The 19,968-nt window shown below is 42.1% G+C and overlaps 2 protein-coding genes across 2 annotated transcripts; one reads left to right on the forward strand and one right to left on the reverse strand.

Annotated features, from left to right (window-relative positions):
- Positions 1-196: 196 nt before the first annotated feature.
- Positions 197-7,383, reverse strand: LOC109871883 (volume-regulated anion channel subunit LRRC8D). Its single transcript, XM_020462900.2, has 2 exons — positions 6,896-7,383; positions 197-3,915 (listed from the first exon to the last, which is right to left on the reverse strand). The coding sequence occupies exon 2, from the start codon at positions 3,911-3,913 to the stop codon at positions 1,367-1,369; it is 2,547 nt and encodes an 848-aa protein (XP_020318489.1). The 5' UTR covers positions 3,914-3,915; positions 6,896-7,383; the 3' UTR covers positions 197-1,366.
- A 2,549-nt stretch (positions 7,384-9,932) lies between these two features.
- Positions 9,933-19,968, forward strand: LOC109872050 (transcription initiation factor IIB). Its single transcript, XM_020463136.2, has 7 exons — positions 9,933-10,064; positions 11,393-11,505; positions 12,820-12,953; positions 13,431-13,577; positions 14,076-14,205; positions 16,560-16,841; positions 19,408-19,968. Exons 1-7 carry the CDS (start codon positions 10,048-10,050, stop codon positions 19,539-19,541), a joined length of 957 nt encoding a protein of 318 aa, XP_020318725.1. The 5' UTR covers positions 9,933-10,047; the 3' UTR covers positions 19,542-19,968.

Genomic DNA, 19,968 nt, shown 5'->3' on the forward strand with positions numbered 1-19,968 from the left:
TGCTTTTATCCAAAGCAACTTAATCATGCTAGCATACATTTGACATATTACAAACCCTCAACAAATAAATAATTTTGTACAGCAGCTTACCAATTATGTTATTCTTTATACAGATATAAATGCAGCAATGTACGGTAATGACCAATGACCATTGACAAAGGCATGGAAACAGAGAGAATAAAAACAATAAGAAAAGTGTATCTAAGATCTAGTTTTATTGTGCCAGAAATGGTATGCTTGTAAATGTGAACAGTTTATGTACAGTACAGAAATACATTGGAAAAAGGCAATATAACAATCTTGTCCCATGTGTACACTTAATTGATGCTATTGTTGCTTAATTTAAAAACTTGTTTTGGTGTAAAACATCGTCTCCCTTTTGTCAACCCTCCTTTATTTTCAATCACACGCAAATACTTAAGCATGGTCTGTGATAGAAAAGTGTAAAACAATAGTAAACATTCAACAATATAACAAAAAGCAAAGCAAATATTGGTTGGGCAAAGTATTTCCAATTTCAATCGTAATCCCCAAAAGTGAATTACTACTGAAAATAGCATTTGTTATTTTACTGAATGGTGTTGTGAATAATGACAGGTAGTGTATCGACAAACTTGAGAGCTGTTTAGTCTTTTCTTATGAACGCCCTCACTGAGAAATAGCAGCAGTTAAGGCTAAATGATGGTCCCCAGGGTTAACATTATACCTGAGTAGCTAATACAATATTTGTTATTAAGTCTAAAAATCTATTACTGCTAACAATATTACGTCATAATACCCTATGAAGTAACTAAAAGCTTTTTTTATCTTGAACATTCTTAAATACTTAATGAAATTATACTTTGAAATGATATTACATTATTTATAGAGCTATACAGTCTTTGTTGAGGAGAAGCATTCTCTCTCACTTTATTAAGCAAAAAATGTATAGGAACTACCCATATAGGGCATTGATAATCAATACCCATATAGGGCATTGATAATCAATGAAACGTGGTTCAGTATCCTGTGAAAGCAACCGCCTGTTTTACTTCTGGGTCATTTCCCCTAATCTTTTGAATGTGCTTGAAGTTACATCATCAAATTCTTGAAAACGTGATCGTTTAAGATATACCTGTATATAAAATTATATTTGTGTTTGAATTTACTTCTGCCATGTGCCTTTATGAAGTATTTGGCTTCAAGACCATTGCGCTACGTTTTTGCCCATTGAAGAGGATTCAAAAAGCCTACAAAAGTTATAAAAAACTACAAGGCTAGTTCCTGGTAAATAATGTGTTACTTTCATAGCGTATTGCTTCAGTGAGTAATATACATTTCAGTTAATCAATGTACCATAAGGGTTTATGATATCAGAAATGATCAACTATAAGCCACTCGCAAAGGACACATTGGTCTCCCGACTAATGCTCTCCTTTACCTCTACAGGCAAAGTGTCAAAAAGGTGGTCCTCTACAATGAGGCTGTTTTTACGTAGAAGGCGACAGTTCCCCAGCAGTGAGGGAAGGCGGTCCAGACAGTTCCCCCTCAGCTCCAGCTGAGCAAGATGCACCAACTGACCCACAGTCTCAGGCAGGTTGGTGAGGACATTATTGCTCAGACACAGGAACTTTAGCTTGGTGCACCTGAACAGCTGCTTGGGCAGCACCTCCACCTTGTTTGCATTGATTGCGAAGTGCTGGAGGTTCTGCAGGAGACCCAAGTCCGGCGGGATCACTGTGATGGAGTTGTGACTGACATCCAAGTGCCTCAGCTTGGGGAGGTGGAACAGCGCCGGCGGGAGCGTCTCCAGTTTGTTGTGTGAAAGGTGAAGTGACTCCAAAGACTTGACCTGGCCTATTGAGGCTGGAATGGTGATGATTTTGTTGTGCCACAATTTGAGGCAGGTCAACCTCTTGAGGTGCTGAAAGCTGATGACCTCTTCGATGGTGCGAATGTTGTTGGATTTGAGGTCCAGCTCTTGAAGGTTGGTTAAGCTGAAAATAGCATGGGGGATCCTCTCCAGCTCACAGTTGTGCAGCTCCAGATCGGCGAGGTTTGTCATCTTCTTGAGGCTGTTCAGTACAAGTAGTTTAGTACCATCGTTATGCACCACCAGTTTGATCAGGTGTGGGGACAGCTCAGTGAGGTTTGAGGGGATCTTGGTGAGGTTGCTCTTCAGATATAATGTCTTAAGATGTTTCAAATCACGCATGCACTCTAGTCCTATCATTTTGTTGTTTTCTGAGCTTAAATTCCCTACTAAGTTTAGCTCCCTCAAACTCCTCAACAAATAAACCCATGCTGGGATCTCAGCGACGTCTGTGAACTTGACATGAAGGCAGCGGAGGTGGTCACGGAGAAAGACAAAGGCAGTCTGCTCAACTTTGGCAGGGCAGTGGCAAAGGTGCAGCTCCTGCAGACTGGTCATTTGGGAAACCTTTGCCGAAAACCTGACCTCAGGAATTAGCTCTAGTTTAAGTATTTCCAGGTCGGTGAGGTCAAACACTGCATTGGGGAGACCAGAAAGCATGAAGAGGTGGAGCTCCTGCTGGTCTTGGGGATTTCGGGTCACAAGCTGTCTGAGCTTCTCAAATGTCCACTCGTGGTTTAGACTGATCTCCCTCAGCTTGTTCTCGCTGACCTCCGAGAGGAAGACACCAAACCGTTTGGAATACAGCTGGTCGTACTGATCGACCATGTGCAGAAGGAACGCAAAGTCGTTCTTCACATCAGGAATGTCACTGAAGCTACTCTCCTCTCTGACTTTCTCAAATGAGTACTCTTTAAGGGGGCGCCTGAACAGCCAGTGGAGGGAATACAAACAGACCATCCCATAGATCAATATGAGGGCCATGTAGCTGAGGAGGAGCTTTCTCAACATGAAAGCCATGTTGTGGGTACAAAAGAACTGCTCATATCCGGTTAAGTGTTTGATTTTGGGTTCACATATGTGATGAAACTCGATGGCAGCAATAAATGTTGACGTATAGGACAGAATCAAAATAAACTTGACCGTTTTGACCACAGTCTGAGCTACATAAAGCTTGTAGATGAAATCGCTGTCCTCCACATGGGCACGGAATTTCCGCACCTTCTCAAATAGAGCCTTGGCCTGCTCCCCATCTTTCTTGTCCAGGATAGTCATACTTGGGGCTTCAGCAACAGGCTTATCTGCTGAGAACTTGACTCCTGTATTCCCAAGCATAGGGGTAGATGAGTTTGCAGCATTTTCATCTTTAGTTTCCTGTGATAACTCTCTCTGTGCTGAAGTGGTGCCAGTCAGTCTCTGCTTGTTCTCCTCAGAATCCTCACAGGCTGTCTCGGACAAAGCCTTTGTAGTCCACGGAGACTCAAAGCACCGTCCGAGAATGGACACAAAGTGTTCAATCTTTGAGCTTGTCTTGGGGTATTTGAACCAGAAGTTACTACTGACCATGAGCACAAGGGTGTGGATGAGGGAGAGGTACGGGAAGTACTTTGAGTACCAGGGCAAGGCAATATGGTAACACATTTGGTTGACAAAGACATACTGCTGATAATCTAAGTTGGTTTGGATCCCTGTGGGCCTGGGTTGCTGCATTTTGCTCTCTCGCTTCACAACGATGGGCTGGGTGTTGTGGACCTCGTGTACTGCACTGTCTGGTAGATCTTTAGTGGCCATTGGTGTAGCAAGCACTGTCGTTATGCCAACTGCTGATGAGGCGGTTTCTTGTGGACTTTGGGATGTCCAAGAGTTTGGCCCTGCCACTGCTTCCTCCAGGCATGGAAGGCACGCCACCTGGTCCTTTGTGATCTGCATCGTCATGGCGAAGATGGACAACATGAGCATGACCACCCCCAGGTAGTCCATGAAGACGTCCCACCATGGTTTTAGGATGCGGTAGGTCGGCTGGATGTCGTTCAGCGACGCTAACTCTGTGATGGTAAACATTCCTGCAATGGAAGGAGACAGGGAATTTAGCTAATAATGAGAGCACTTATTTCAAATGATTTTCAAATCAAATGATTTTAAAAAGGCACTTGTTAAATGTTTTTTTGTTCAGTAAATATATTTTTGTTGGTAGATGTTTGTACTTGGTATGGTTAAAAAGGTAATAAAGATTGATCCATTTATTTTGATAACTAATTTGAATGGCTCTCCATGTCAAAGTGTCTCATGAAAGACAATGCAGCATTAGTAATGTAGGCTTATTATATTTGTTTGATATTGCACCTCTCTTTAGATTTTGAAAACATCTGATGACAAAGCCAAAAGTCTATGTCTGATCTAGTGCAAAGAATTCCTCCCCCCCTGGGGGTTAAATGGTTTTCCCTCACATCAAGACTAGTTAAGACATGTGGATACTGGAATGGCAAAGGTTCCCTTTGATGTTAGTCTCAACCTATTGTGAGTGATTGAGGCACAATATTGTCCATCTTCAGGCTTGTTATTTTTACTCGTTATTGTTAATTATTCACTGTGTATTTATTCTTCGTGTCACTATTTATATACATAAAAATCTTTAATTGCCTTGTTGAAAAAGGACCCATAAGTAAGCATCTGACTGTTAGTCTACACCTGTTGTTTAAGAAGCATGTGACAACTAAGATTTGATTTGAGAAGTTTAGCATGTTGGTGTGCCATTTTGTGAAGCAATGAATGGTAAGTATGCCCAGTTTCAACATGTGGGCTCACTTCCTCTATTTGCCAGTGTTGTAACTAACTAACTGTGTTCTCCTCTCTGTTCCTTTTCCTCCAGGGCAATAAAAAATAGTTTGAAATGTTTTTATGAGAGTTATTTAAAACAACAATGAAAATACACTTGTGTCACATTGCCCAAACTAGGTACATAATGAACACTACTGTTAATAATATGATTATTACTGTTACTACACTATTAAGGCCAGGCCCCACAGGCTGAAATGTAAAGAAACGTGATATAAATCAACATTTTATGAATTTTGAACCACTTTTAAATGAACAACCATAATTTCAAAGCTCACTACATTGAATCACACATAATTGTAAAGCCCATTTCATAGTGAATGTTACAAACTGGACTGTATGTAGTAATTTACTTTGAAGAGATGGTGATTGGGTCAATATAGAGGGGCGGCAGGGTAGCCTAGTGGTTAGAGCGTTAGAGCGTTAGAGCGTTGGACTAGTAACCGGAAGGTTGCAAGTTCAAACCCCCGAGCTGACAAGGTACAAATCTGTCGTTCTGCCCCTGAACAGGCAGTTAACCCACTGTTCCTAGGCCGTCATTGAAAATAAGAATTTGTTCTTAACTGACTTGCCTAGTTAAATAAAGGTTAAATAAAAATAGGTGTTTCCTGAAAGTAAGACTCTTCCCACCAGCCAACTAATTTTTCTCAGCTTCAGAAGAATCTACATTCCCCAAAGTTTGTGTAGTTATCCTTAGATATATTCTCCAGACATACTCAGAGGGAATTGTTGATGTGTTGTCAAAATTGTATTCTATACTGAAATAAAAGATAAATTCAACATGTAAAGTGTGGGTCCCATGTTTCATGAGCTGAAATAAAAGATTCCAGAAATGTTCCATATGCACAAAAAGCATATTTCTCTCAAATGTTGTGCAGAAATGTGATGACATCCCTGTTAATGACCATTTCTCCTTTGCCAACGATAATCCATCCACCTGACAGGTGTGGCATATCAAGAATCTGATTAAACAGCATGATCATTGTGCTGGGGACAATAGAAGGCCACTCTAAAATGTGCAGTTTTGTCACACCACACAATGCCACAGATGTCTCAAGTATGCCCCTTCCAGTCATGTGAAATCCATCAATTAGGGCCAAATTTATTTATTTCAATTGACTGATTTCCTTCTATAAACTGTAACTCAGTAAAATCTTTTAAATTGTTGCATATTGCGTTTATATTTTTGTTCAGTATTGATCAAATTTTCTTGGTTAAATTTGCTAAAAATTCATTTTATGTACATGTCTTTATTTAACTGATAAAGTTTTTTTTTAAAGTATTTATTCATAATATGGTCAAATAATGTTCGGTTCTGGAGTGTCTTAACAAAATGAAAATATATATATTTAGGCTGACTGCATCCAGTGTCCAGAAAAATGTATTTGCGTTCTATGAAAATATGTAAATGATACCACCTCATTTGCATAACGTATACAATATTTCAGAAACATTTGAATATAAAAAGGCATTATATTTAAAAGTTGATTGTGATATGATTAAGAGAAAAAGAAAAACCTATTAGGGTGTGGTGCCTGGCCTTAAGAGTGATTTTATTCCATACTCTTTTTCCTTGCCACAGATATGGACACTTGATTTATCACCAATAAAACTTTTGATTATATTTGCTTTCATCAATAATTTCCGTTCATAGTTGAAGTAAATAATTACAGTAATATACTTTTGATATTATAGGCTATAGCCTATTGGCTATATTTATAGGTATGATATTATTAAAACACGCTTTAAGATAACATCCCAACAAGCCATCATCAATGACGTTTTGCATATAGGCCAAATCGAAGTGGGACGAGAATCTGCAGATGCAGTTTGTAGACAACACTGGTTCTAACAAAGAGACCAGTTGTGGAATAAACCTCGGCTACTGATTAAACACATTTACAGTCATTTAACTTATAGGAAATATTAGATGCATGTTATTTGTTGCGTATTACTCTTCTGTTGTCTGACTCTGAGGTCAGGTGACTTGCTGTAACTGTAACTTTTTTGTATTGTCTGTAACTCAACTACAACATGTGCCCGGAGTTGAACATTTACAGGGCAGTAACCATGTATTATCTGCCTACTTGCGTTAAATAAACTGCCCTGGGATTACCGCACATTATGAAAATCAACATCAAATAAATGTAAATTATGATTTTACAGTTTTTAAAGCGTGGTAAGTCCGAGGAAAACGAGCATACTTACTATCTTGGTGACCTTATCTAATTAGATGTTCTGTACTCCATTTCCACTTTTGCGCTCCAGACAATTCCTTCTGACGATTCAGCTCAATCCATTAAACTATGGAACAAAGCTTGTGACCAAGAACATTTGTTCGTGACAATGCGAATGTCGGCACCATCCTCAATACCAGCGGTTCTGCATACCTGAGCGTCGTGGAGAATATGCGCATAACGTCGACCACTGTACGCATGTAATTTGAAGAAAAGGGTGGTCCAATTTGAACATGACTCCGCTATTACCGGAGTTTCTTATTGGTGGACGCCACAGATCAACGTACTAAAGACACATCATTCTTATCTATCTCAAACAGCTTCACAGTTCTTTCCAGCTAGGTCTCACTCAGATGCCACCAAATTGGAAATAATGATGATAACTGGGGCACCACCGACCGCATACTGTACTACGACTTGATCGAATGTGCGCATTCTGTTACATATTAATATAACTCATTCGGAAGCTTTCAACTGTAACCATCTATTCAGTAACTATATAATAAGTAACTCCTAATATTAAGGCTATAAATTAATACATTGTATCCGGCACATCATATCTGCTGCACCTGTAGATTGTAGGCTACACAATGTAATGTACATTCTCGCAATCTCTCTTCCTGTTTGTCTGTAGCTACGCTATATAGCCTAATTGTGAAAATGAAGACATAGGAATATATGTAGAGCCCTTGGTGAAAGTCGCTACCTCAGATGTCTGGATTTGGTTGCACACAGTACACTCTTGAGGAAGTGTCTCTTGAGTTTGGTACAGGTTCCAACTGGTCCAGGCTAGATAATATAAAAATAGTTGGCCACACTCTGCTCAATGTAACCAGAGAACTGAATAAAAATAACAGCCAGGCCAGGTTCATGCGGCCAAACAACTTTAGTCAGTGATTCTTTAAAAACGATTCATTATAATCAATGAAATTATTGTTTATTACACAGTACACTGTTATAACATATACATATTATACACTTCCTAAAGGGAGAATATGGTGACCTGATACGGATTGTGATTGTGTAACAGCAGAGATGTGATTACAGACCTGTAGATGGCGGCAAACACACAGAAGATAAATCTGACAATGGGTCATATGGTTGGGTGTGAGGGCAAGAGCGGTGTACAGGGTTGTGGTCGTGGTCACAGCAATGGGGAATAGGTGGATCCGTTGTGTAATTAGGGCCTGTCTACGGGGGCTGAAGCAGACATACAGAGGTAACCCCCACATGTACTTAGCAACCAGGTCATTGTATTGAAGAAGGTCTGAACACAGTAAATGCAAATCCAATCCCAGACAGACACACCTGTTTCCATGACAATTAATGACTAGTAAGCATCACGTGTCCCCAATCCCAGTATACCAGATTGTAATATGAGTAATAATAACACCAACTGACTACAGCTACAGCCTTATATTCACAGTCACTGATACTGTATGTCTATGCATGTTCATGTTTTTCGAATGAGGCTGCCTGAGACGGTCTGAATCAGTAATCTTGTCTTGCGCCTTAGGGGGCTCGGGTGAGGAACAGACAGGTGATATATAGGCTAATGTAGGAAGACATACTGCCTACCCGTAGGCTACACATTGTGTTTATGGTGTTCTGTGTGACTCATTGAGAGTGTTGTTTGTGTTTATCAGTGCAGATGAGATAATAACCCCTGTGGTGCTGCTACTGCAGGCAGTGGATCAAATACAGGTCCCTCAGCTGGGACTCAGAGACTCACACCACACAGTGCTGGCAGAATATGGTGCTTTCAAGACAACTGGGAACTCGGGGGGAAAAAACAGGGTCAAATCATGACATTGTCATTAGTGTGTGACTAGCTATGACTTTGGCCTAGCTGAAGATTTTGTTGAAACGGATTAGTTTGATTAAAATTCCTTTGAGAATCTCAAGCATTCAGTGGGAATTCATCTTTATATTATTGATATGAATAAATTACGTAGGTTGATTCATCATGAGACTTTAGTACAATTATAATATGAATTATTATTTAGCATTTGAAAGCATGATAGATGATGGCCTTATCTGACATATTGGGATTTAGCTCTACCTGCTGTTGTACATGGACATGCATTCTATTTACCTACTAGTGTTCAATGTCATTGTGCAATTTAATAAAATATGTGCTGCTGACAAGGCTTGTTTATTAATTGTAATCAGTGAAATCCAAACAGCTCTAGGTGCTTGCCACAGTCGATGTAATTCAGTCATAAATTATTTGTTAAATATTGCATTTCTCTTGAAATTCTCTATCAAAGGATGTCTGGCCAAGTGAAATGACTCATTGTTTGGTGGTTGTCGAACCAGAGCTGTTGAGGTCAGTGGTACAGTGTGTGTGTGGGCGAAGGGCAATCAAGGCAATACAGTCTGAGATTGGCACAAGGATAGGGCACAGACTGGCACACAGAGACAATGCCATCCCTGACAGTTTCATAAACAGGCCTGTCTGCACTGGCTCTTACAGTGAGACTGCTATATTGGCTACTCAGAGTTGAGTCCGTTTTTTGAATGGGGTTAAGTAGGATTATGCTTCCACTTGCCATTTAACATGTTTTCTTATGTAGACTACACATAACCAAACATGCTATTTTTCTTTAGTAGCTGGCAGGTGGAAATATTACCAACCATGTGATGTTCCAGCTGCTCTGCTTGCAGGGGTGTTGGCTAGGATCCATTGCAGCAATAAGCATGTAAAAAAAGTTTGAGTGACACAAATAAAACAAAAATCCACACATTTTGTTCTCCCTTTTCACTCGTTTTGGTTTAACACTTGATCATTTGCGTAATTGTATTCACTTAAATGTAATTATGTGACTAAAGGTGACACGGTCAGGAAGTCATCTGATTTAATTAGATACGTATGATAATATAATATATAATAAGTAATACATGTCAAAAGCATTGTTCTGTGACTTGGAAGTACATTACTCTTTTACAAGTAGCCTACGTCCTCTGTCCTCATATGTCAATCGCTTTTTAAAGATCTAGTTTGAGCCTTTTGCCGTTCCGTCGTCATGTAAACACGTGGGCTAAAAAAGCCATATATAGAGGTAGAAGACGCCATTGTTCGAAACTGTTCACCACTGGCAGAAGTATAAAGAAGTAACTAACATGGCGTCGACGAGCCGGTGTGTAAACCATCTTTTCTAAACTGTGTTTGGGATTATTATGTTTTCATGTGGGGCACGATTATTGATCAAAGGGTGGGGGTGGCCATCAACACATAGAGACGTTTGTTTCTAACGCGACTCTCCGTGTTTTTCATTATAGCCGCTGGAATGTCCATACTACTTAACCTTAAACTAACGTTAGCCTATCAGAAAACTCTCAAATCTGTTTGACACATTGTATCGATCGTATATCATGTTAACTTGATCATATTGCTCGTGTAGGACGTCGTCCTCGCACATGCGATTGTCAATGAGCGATGTAATGTTTTTAAAGGGATGGGTGATGTTGTCAGGCCATCACAGCTGGCTAACATCAATTACTCTAGCTAACGTTATGTAATATATTTTTACAGTAGCAGTGTCAACGCATGACACATTAACAGTGATCTAATCATGACATGTTATTAAGCCATTGATAATAGCTATGAGGACACTACAAGTTTATTTGGTGATTTTTACCACCGATTTATTCTATCGTCAGCTGACTAGCTCAAAATAAATGGCTTGTTTTCGCTTGCCTAAACGAAAAGAAACCGAATGTTGACGTACCCAAGTATCAGTAGGCGTATCAGTAGGCATAACGCCTTTGTCAAAGGACAGAAAGACGGGATTGGAAGAATAGTTTGTGCCAGAATTTCGGATAGATGGCTATATGGGGTATGTTTTGGTATTAACGTTATAGGATCGAATTGGTGTCGAGGATCATTTCCAAACCGCAGGATGCCCATTTAATGGGTCCAGTGGTCCCACGTAGGACAGTTTCGAAGCGCTTTTGGCCACATCAGCATAATTTCAGTTGGAAATTAATCTGGGTACAAGTTAACACAATCTTTGGTGTCTTCTGTACTAGCTAGGTTTGCAGTACTTCCCAGTCCAGTTCTTGTTGATAGATACATATATCATGTGTATATGCATTTGCTTGTGAAAATGTAAAACATTGTAACTTGTAATTTTCATAAGTGCCTTTTTGTTTTAACAGTCTTAAAGGTAGCTAGCTATTTTCCTAATATTTCCCTGATCCAGGGGAAGACTGAAATGTTAAACAATTTGAGCAGAATTTGAACAAAGGCCTTTAAGATTTGTCATTATCATAATTTGCCAATTCAAATGTCACAGTAAACAATCGGCTTTAACTGAAGTTAACTGGTGTATAGAATAAGTGAACTAATACCACAAACTTGACAGTAAACTAGCTTTATGGTTATAAGTACAGTCACACCCAATTCCGGGGTCAGAGCTTCGAGGTCACCGTCAGCTGACCTATGGGATTTCTTCTCTCCTTGCAGCGGAGATGTCCTGGCCCTTCCCAAGGTGCAGTGCCCCAACCACCCAGATGCCATGCTGGTGGAAGACTACAGAGCAGGGGACATGATCTGCCCCGAGTGTGGCCTTGTAGTGGGTGAGGACAGGCCACGCACAGCTTTGTGCTACTCTTTGTATTACTATACTTGAACTTTTAAACCCTAAACCTAACTCAACCTAACCCCTATGCCTAAAATAGCCTTTTTAGAAGTTAGGACCGGCCAAATGTCCTCACTTCTCTGAATTGGCTTTGGTTTAACATAGTTGTGAGCACTTCTGGTTCAGTATAGTAAAACAAGCGCGCACACACATTACCTGTCAACAGACTGACATAAAGCCTTGTGTAGGGATGAGAAGGCTTTCCATTAGGTAAATAGCGGAACTTAACATAAACCGACACTTCTATAGACACGTACTCAAAATACTAACCTTTAGTTCAGAGGGAGGGAGTGATGTGACAGTGTTTGTGCTGGTATTATGGGACTCAAGCAGTGAGATCATGTCAGACCTGCCACATGGCCAGAGTGCATAATAATATGTAACATGATACCATGAAATTCTAGAAATGACAACATCCTCGCAAAGATGCAATAGAATAAAATCTGTCCACGCCTTCCTTAGACAGCCTTGGAAAGCCACCCTAGTTACAGCAACAGATTAAATTACAGGGCTCTATCTGAACGTAACATAGCAGGTCTCCCATAATGAGTCCCAAAGGAAACACTTAGCTAATCATATGGGGGTATAGTGGGTAAGTGGGTGGATTCAGTGATGTAAAGCTAGATTGTATCCCATAGCTTTGCCATAAGCAGATTAACGTCATATTAGTACTCAATATTAGTGTGATTTATCTATGGGAAGGGCTTATGGGATTATGGTGAAAAATCTAATCCCTGACCCTGCTAGTTTCCAGGAAGTGGCGATAAACGAGAGAAAATATTGGACAAAGGAAAGTGTCTAGTTCCTGAGTGAGAATGCCATCTTGTGGCCTGGTCTGGGAAGTGCAGGGTGTAATCAAATCTGTGACCGGAACAATGGAGAGATGAGACACATTTGGTTGATTGTGTCCTGGTTGTATCATTAGACCTAGTTACTATTCTCATTTACATAAACATGTTCAAAATGGTGGCCTGGGTCCCACTGACCCTCAATACGGCTTACTTTCTTAATAACGATTTCCCTCGTCTCCTTTTATCACAAAAGGAAGGACTCACTTGGTGAAAGCATTATACTATGATGGTAAAATCAATACAGTGGGTGCTTGATAATCACTTTTACCTCCTTTATCCATTCATGTCACTGTCAGTGCTCACGGCTCAAGGAGACAAAATAGAGTAAATGACAAAAGGAAAGGAAGAGATTTTAACATATTGGAACATGGCCCCATGTGGTAATGTATCTGGTTCCTCAGGTGACAGAGTGATTGATGTGGGTTCAGAGTGGAGGACCTTCACCAATGAGAAAGCCACCCAAGACCCGTCCAGAGTGGGCGACGCCCAGAATCCACTCCTCAACGGGGGAGACTTGAGCACCATGATCAGCAAGGTAAGTACACAAGTTACCACTTACAGGGAAAGATGCTCTAAAACTATTTTTATGTTTGTGGTCAGTGGCTAGATGTTAATGCCTGACAAGAGAAGGACCATATCTAAATGTGGCCCCCGGGAGCCAGACAAAGAAATGCGGTGACAAGAAAATCTCTGCACCCCTTTTTGTGTGACATGGTCTTTATCAGGTTCTTCTGTTCTCCATAAAATAGACTTCATTGTCATAAGATTTACTGGTAGTAAATGGATTATGCTAATAAAGGGATCAGGCATTGCAAATGTGTTTAATTTAAAAATATATATATATAATAGCTTTTCTGTATGGTTTTATTTCTCATGATACCGTCTTGTTATATCATTTATTCCTTGTTATGTAGCTTGTATTTTCTGCTGAAAGGCTCCCTGTGAAAAACAAAGGTTAAATAAAAAGTATATATCGCCTCTACTGGTTCCAACCATTCTGTTGTCACCATAGGGAACAGGCGCGGCAAGTTTTGATGAGTTTGGCAACTCCAAGTACCAGAACCGGCGGACCATGAGCAGTTCAGACCGCGCCATGCTAAACGCCTTCAAAGAGATTACCACCATGGCTGACCGGATCAACCTACCAAGGAACATCATAGTGAGTCCTGTACTCTCTTCCAATTGTTTAGCGTTGTGGAACCTAGTAGCTAGCTAGCTGCTCATTTCTACCTACATAGGATTAATATATTTCCAAAACTCAAGTTATTTAGCAGGTTACTTTAAATATAGGGTTCTCTCTGAATAAAGGTGCAATATGCAGAAATCATTCTGCCATTTCCTGGTTGCTAAAATTCTAACAGGTCGCCTAATTTCAGTTTGAGACAAAACAAGCAATGCATAGTGTAGAGAACAAACCTGAAAGTAAAAGACACAAAAACGAAACTTGAGAACAGGAAGCATAGACATGGCGCACAAAGACCAGGTCTACTACTGCTTCTGATACTTGCTTTCAATGATAATTAGATCTATAACTCCCATTTAGGTGAATTTGTCAGGTTGCCCAAAAAGGTACATATTGCAGCTTTAACCAAACTATAAATGTCTAAAGCATTTTAAGATATTTTGCACGGACCTAAATGTTGTATTTGACCTGCAGGACCGAACAAATAACTTATTTAAGCAAGTGTACGAACAGAAGAGCCTGAAGGGGCGGGCCAACGACGCCATCGCATCAGCCTGCCTCTACATCGCCTGCAGACAAGAGGGTGTGCCTCGGACATTTAAAGGTGAGTTCTTATAAAGAGGATGTTTAGGGCCTCCCGAGTGGAGCAGTGGTGTAAGGCAGCGCTGGAGGCGTCACTACAGATCCGGGTTCGATCCCGGGCTGTGTCGCAGCCGGCCACGACCAGGAGACCCATGAGTCAGCGCACAATTGGCCCAGTGTCGTCCGGATTAGGGGAGGGTTTAGCCTCATGGGATGTCCTTGTCCCATCGAGCTCTAGCGACGACTTGTGACGGCAGGCACATGCACACTGACTTCGGTCGCCAGCTGTACAGTGTTTCCTCCAACACATTGTTGCGGCTGGCTTCCGGGTTAAGCAGGCAGTATGTCAAGAAGCAGTGCGGCCTGGCAGGGTTGTGTTTCGGAGGACGCATGGCTCTCGACTTTCGCCTCTTCCGAGTCCGTACGGGAGTTGCAGTGATGGGACAAGACTACAACTGGAGAGACAAAGGAGAGACAAAGGAGAGACAAAGGAGAGACAAAGGAGAGACAAAGGAGAGACAAAGGAGAGACAAAGGAGAGACAAAGGAGAGACAAAGGAGAGACAAAGGAGAGACAAAGGAGAGACAAAGGAGAGACAAAGGAGAGACAAAGGAGAGACAAAGGAGAGACAAAGGCGTAAAAAGTACAAAACAACAAAAAACCTGAAGAGAATGTTTAGAGCTCATATTAGGATGAACAAATATTTCATGCAACACCTTGGAATGAGTGTGTTGCTGGATGCTACAAATTAAAACCAAGACTACATGGTTACAATAAACAAAACCCTGTCTTTCAAAGATAATTCGTAAAAAGATCACAGTTCTTCACTGTAAAGGGTTTAAACATTGTTTCCCATTCTTGTTCAATGAACCATAAACAATTAATGAACATGCACCTGTGGAATGGTCGTTAAGACAGTACCAGCTTAGACGGTAGGCAATTAAGGTCACAGTTCTGATAACTTAGGACACTAAAGAGGCCTTTCTACTGACTCTGAAAAACACCAAAAGAAAGATGCCCAGGGTCCCTGCTCATCTGCGTGAACGTGCCTTAGGCATGCTGCAAGGAGGCATGAGGACTGTAGATGTGGCCAGGGAAATAAATTGCTATGTCTGTACTGTGAGACGCCTAAGACAGCGTTACAGGGAGACAGAACGGACAGCTGATCGTCCTCGCAGTGGCAGTCCACGTGTAACAACACCCGCACAGGATCGGTACATACGAACATCACACCTGCGGGACAGGTACAGGATGGCAACAACTGCCCGGTTTACACCAGGAACGCACAATCCCTCCATCAGTGCTCAGACTGTCTGCAATAGGCTGAGAGGGGCTGGACTGAGGGCTTGTAGGCCTGTTGTAAGGCAGGTCCTCACCAGACATCACCGGCAACAACGTCGCCTATGGGCACAAACCCACTGTCGCTGGACCAGACAGGACTGGCACAAAGTGCTCTTCACTGATGAGTCGCGGTTTTGTCTCACCAGGGGTGATGGTCAGATTCGCGTTTATCGTCAAAGGAATGAGCATTACACCGAGTCCTGTACTCTGGAATGGGATCGATTTGTAGGTGGAGGGTCCATCATTGTCTGGGGCGGTGTGTCACAACATCGGACTGAGCTTGTTGTCATTGGGGGCAATCTCAATGCTGTGCGTTACAGGGAAGACATCCTCTTCCCTCATGTGGTACCCTTCCCGCAGGCTCACCCTGACATGACCCTCCAGCATGACAATGCCACCAGCTCGTTCTGTGCGTGATTTCCTGCAAGACAAGAATGTCAGTGTCCTGCCATGGCCAGCGAAGAGCCTGGATCTCAATCCCATTGAGCATGTCTGGGACCTGTTGGATCCGAGGGTGAGGGTTAAGGCCATTCCCCACAGAAATGTCTGGGAACTTGCAGGTGCCTTGGTGGAAGAGTGGGGTAACATCTCACAGCAAGAACTGACAAATCTGGTTCAGTCCATGAGGAGGAGATGCACTGCAGTACTTAGTATCTGATTTTGACCCCCCCCCCCACCCACCCCCTTTGTTCAGGGACACATTCAATTTCTGTTGGTCACATGTCTGTGGAACTTGTTCAGTTTGTCTGTCGTTGAATCTTATGTTACAAATATTTACACATGTTAAGTTTGTTGAAAATAAACGCAGTTGACAGTGAGAGGACATTTCTTTTTCTGCCGAGTTTATATTCCTGGGTTGTTCGTTAGGCACAAAAGGGAAGAAAATGGACAAACGGAGGTAGCTGCCACCTGGAATGGTCCAATGAGAAAAGCTTATTTTCATCCTACATTTTAAAATGTCCTCTGTTGCATGACTTATTAGAACGATCCTGATGGTGTATCACTAATGACTCCCTTGTCACCTATCCCTTGCAGAGATCTGCGCCGTGTCCCGTATCTCCAAGAAGGAGATCGGCCGCTGCTTCAAGCTGATCCTCAAGGCCCTGGAGACCAGCGTGGACCTCATCACCACCGGAGACTTCATGTCCCGCTTCTGCTCCAACCTAGGCCTGCCGAAGCAGGTGCAGATGGCAGCCACCTATATCGCCCGGAAGGCCGTGGAGCTGGACCTGGTGCCCGGCAGGAGCCCCATTTCTGTGGCTGCTGCCGCCATCTACATGGCCTCCCAGGCCTCTGCCGAGAAGAAGACCCAGAAAGGTGAGGTGGGGGGGGGGGGGTTAGGCTTTTTCAGGTGGTCATCACTTAAAGTTCTTTATTGGCTGAATCTGAACTACACTACACAACCAGAAGTATGTGGACACCTGCTTGTTGAACATCTCATTCCAAAATCATGGGCATTAATATGCAGTTGGTCTCCTCTTTGCTGTTATAACTCTTCTGGGAAGGCTTTCCATTAAATGTTGAGCCATTGCTGTGGGTAGTTGCTAACATTCAGCCACAAGTGAATTTGTGAGGTTGGGCACTGATGTTGGGCGATTAGGCCTGGCTCGCAGTCAGAGTTCCAATTAATCCCAAAGGTGTTCGATGGGGTCGAGGTCAGGGCTCTGCAGGCCAGTCAAGTTCTTCCACACCAATCTTGACGAATTATTTCTGTATGGACCTCGCTTTGTGCATGGGGGCGTTGTCATGCTGCAACAGGAAAGGGCCTTCCCCAAACTGTTGCCACAAAGTTGGAAGCACAGAATCGTCTAGAATGTCATTATATGCTTCACTGGAACTAAGGGGCCTAGCACGAACCATGGAAAACAGCCCCAGACCATTATTTCTCCACCAAGCTTTATAGTTGGTACTATGCATTTGGGTAGGTAGTGTTGTCATGGCAACTGCCAAATGCAGATTTGTCCCTCTGACTGCCAGATGGTGATGCATGATTCATCAATCCAGGGAAGACGTTTCCACTGCTCCAGAGTCCAATGGCGGCGAGCTTTACACCACTCCAGCAAACGCTTGGTATTACGCATGTTGATCTTAGGCTTGTGTGTGGCTGCTTGGCCATGGAAACCCATTTCATGAAGATCGTGAGGAACAGTTATTGTGCCTACTTGGCTTCCAGAGGCGGTTTGGATCTCGGTAGTGAGTGTTGCAACTGAGGACAGATGATTTTTACACGCTTCAGCACTCGGTGGTCCAGTTCTGTGAGCTTGTGTGACCTACCACTTTGTGGCTGAGCCATTGTTGCTCCTAGACTTTTCCACTTCACAATAACAGCTAGACTTTTCCACTTCACAATAACAGCACTTACAGTTGACCCGGGGCAGAAATTTGACGACCTGACTTATTGGAAAGGTGGCATCTTATGACGGTGCCACGTTAAAAGTCACTGAGCTCTTCAGTAAGGCCATTCTACTGCCAGTGTTTGTCTATGGAGATTGCATGGCGGTGTGCTCGATTTTTATACACCAGTCAGCAACGGGTGTGGCTGAAATGGCCAAATCCTCTAGTTTGAAGGGGTATCCACATACTTTTTCACAGCACTTTATATACAAAAGCATTTGCCCCCTTTCAAATTGTAATCACTTATGCATATTTTTGATATGGAATTATCAATTTTCAAACAAAACCTAATATTAGATAAAGGGAACCTGAGTGAACAAATAACACAATTACATATTTAATTATTCATAAACAAGATCAGTCTCTCTCATCGCTGTGGAGGAATGTTGGCCCACTCTTCCATGCAGAGTTAAAGCAGCTCTGTGACATTTGTGGGTTTCAAGTCCTACCACAACTCTATTGGGATTAGGACTTTGGCTAGGCCATTCTAAAACTAAAAATGTGTTCATTGTCTTGTTGCATGACCCAGCTGCGCTTCAGCTCAGACCGATGGCCTGACATTCTCCGATACAGGGCAGTATACATGGTTCCTTCTATTAGGGCAAGTCGTCCAGGTCCTGAGGCAGCAAAGCGTCAGACTACCACCACCATGCTTGACCGTTGGTAGGAGTTTCTTACTGTGGAATGCAGTGGGACCCATGTTATACCTTTGAATCATTTTTCCATAGAACATTCTTCCAGGAGTCTGGATGATCATCCAGGTGCTTTTTTTTTGGCAAACTATAGTCCACTTTGGATGAGATGGGTCCCATTTATGTCTGGCAAAAACCAAATACTGCATTCCACAGTAACAACCGCAGACCAAAGGTCAGCATGGTGATGGTAGTGTGATGCTTTGCTGCCTCAGGACCTGGACGACTTGCCTTAATAGAAGGAACCATGAATTCTGCATCAGAGAATCCTACAGGAGAATGTCAGGCCATCTGTCTGCGAGCTGAAGCGCAGCTGGGTCATGCAGTGAGTTAAAGCCGTTCTGCATGGAAGAGGGGACCAATATTCCTCCACAGTGACGTGAAAGACTGATCAACAACTACAGGAAGTGTTTGGTTGGAGTCATTCCAGCTAAAGGTGGCACAACCAAGTAGTGTAAGGGGAAAATACTTTCTCACAAGGGCATTGGATGTTGGCTTTAAAGAAATAAATACAATTCAGGTTCCCTTTTTGTAATAGGTTTTGGGTGAAAATCTGTTAACAATCCGTATCATTAAGGGGGCCAATACTTTTTAATTGCACTGTATAGTGTATATATGTAGTATGTGTTTGTCTGCAAGCTTTACAACCTGCTTCAGTACATTTCAGGCATGAATAACAGTGTGACAATCAAAGGTTCAGGAACTTGTATTTCTGATAGTTCTGAGAACAAGTGCAGCACCAAATGTTCTGAAGACTCTTAAAACACCAGTAGTCAATTGTTCAAATCCTTCGACAGAGATTGGAGACATCGCTGGTGTGGCGGACGTCACAATCAGACAGTCTTACAGACTCATCTACCCCCGCGCTGCCGACCTCTTTCCCCCAGACTTCAAATTTGACACCCCCGTGGACAAACTGCCCCAGCTGTGATGACCTGCCGCCCCAACAACACATTCTGCTCTACTGGGTTCTTTTTTTAAATTGAATTTCTATGATTTTTTTTCTTTCCTCTGTTCCCTTGTTAATTAAGCCTTCGGGCCCTTGTCAAGGCACTTCTTTGCAGGAATACAGACAAGGACAGGACACACATTCCATTGCTATAAGAATTAGATTGCAAACTGTACATACAGTATTTCATTTGTGTGTATATATACTGTATATATGTCCAAGTGAGAATGTAATTGGTGCTTGCAATATTAGGCTGGTTTTATACTGTATACACCTACTTTTGTAGGAAATTAGCAGGTTACATTTTGTTAGCTTATTGGCAATGTATTAAAGTAAATTTAAATGCTTTTCTGAAAAGCACGTTGAACACCTCATGCATTGAATAACATTAAACTTTGTATGGAATGTG

The sequence above is a fragment of the Oncorhynchus kisutch genome, linkage group LG27, assembly GCF_002021735.2.
Source record: "Oncorhynchus kisutch isolate 150728-3 linkage group LG27, Okis_V2, whole genome shotgun sequence".
NCBI classification, from domain to species: domain Eukaryota; kingdom Metazoa; phylum Chordata; class Actinopteri; order Salmoniformes; family Salmonidae; genus Oncorhynchus; species Oncorhynchus kisutch.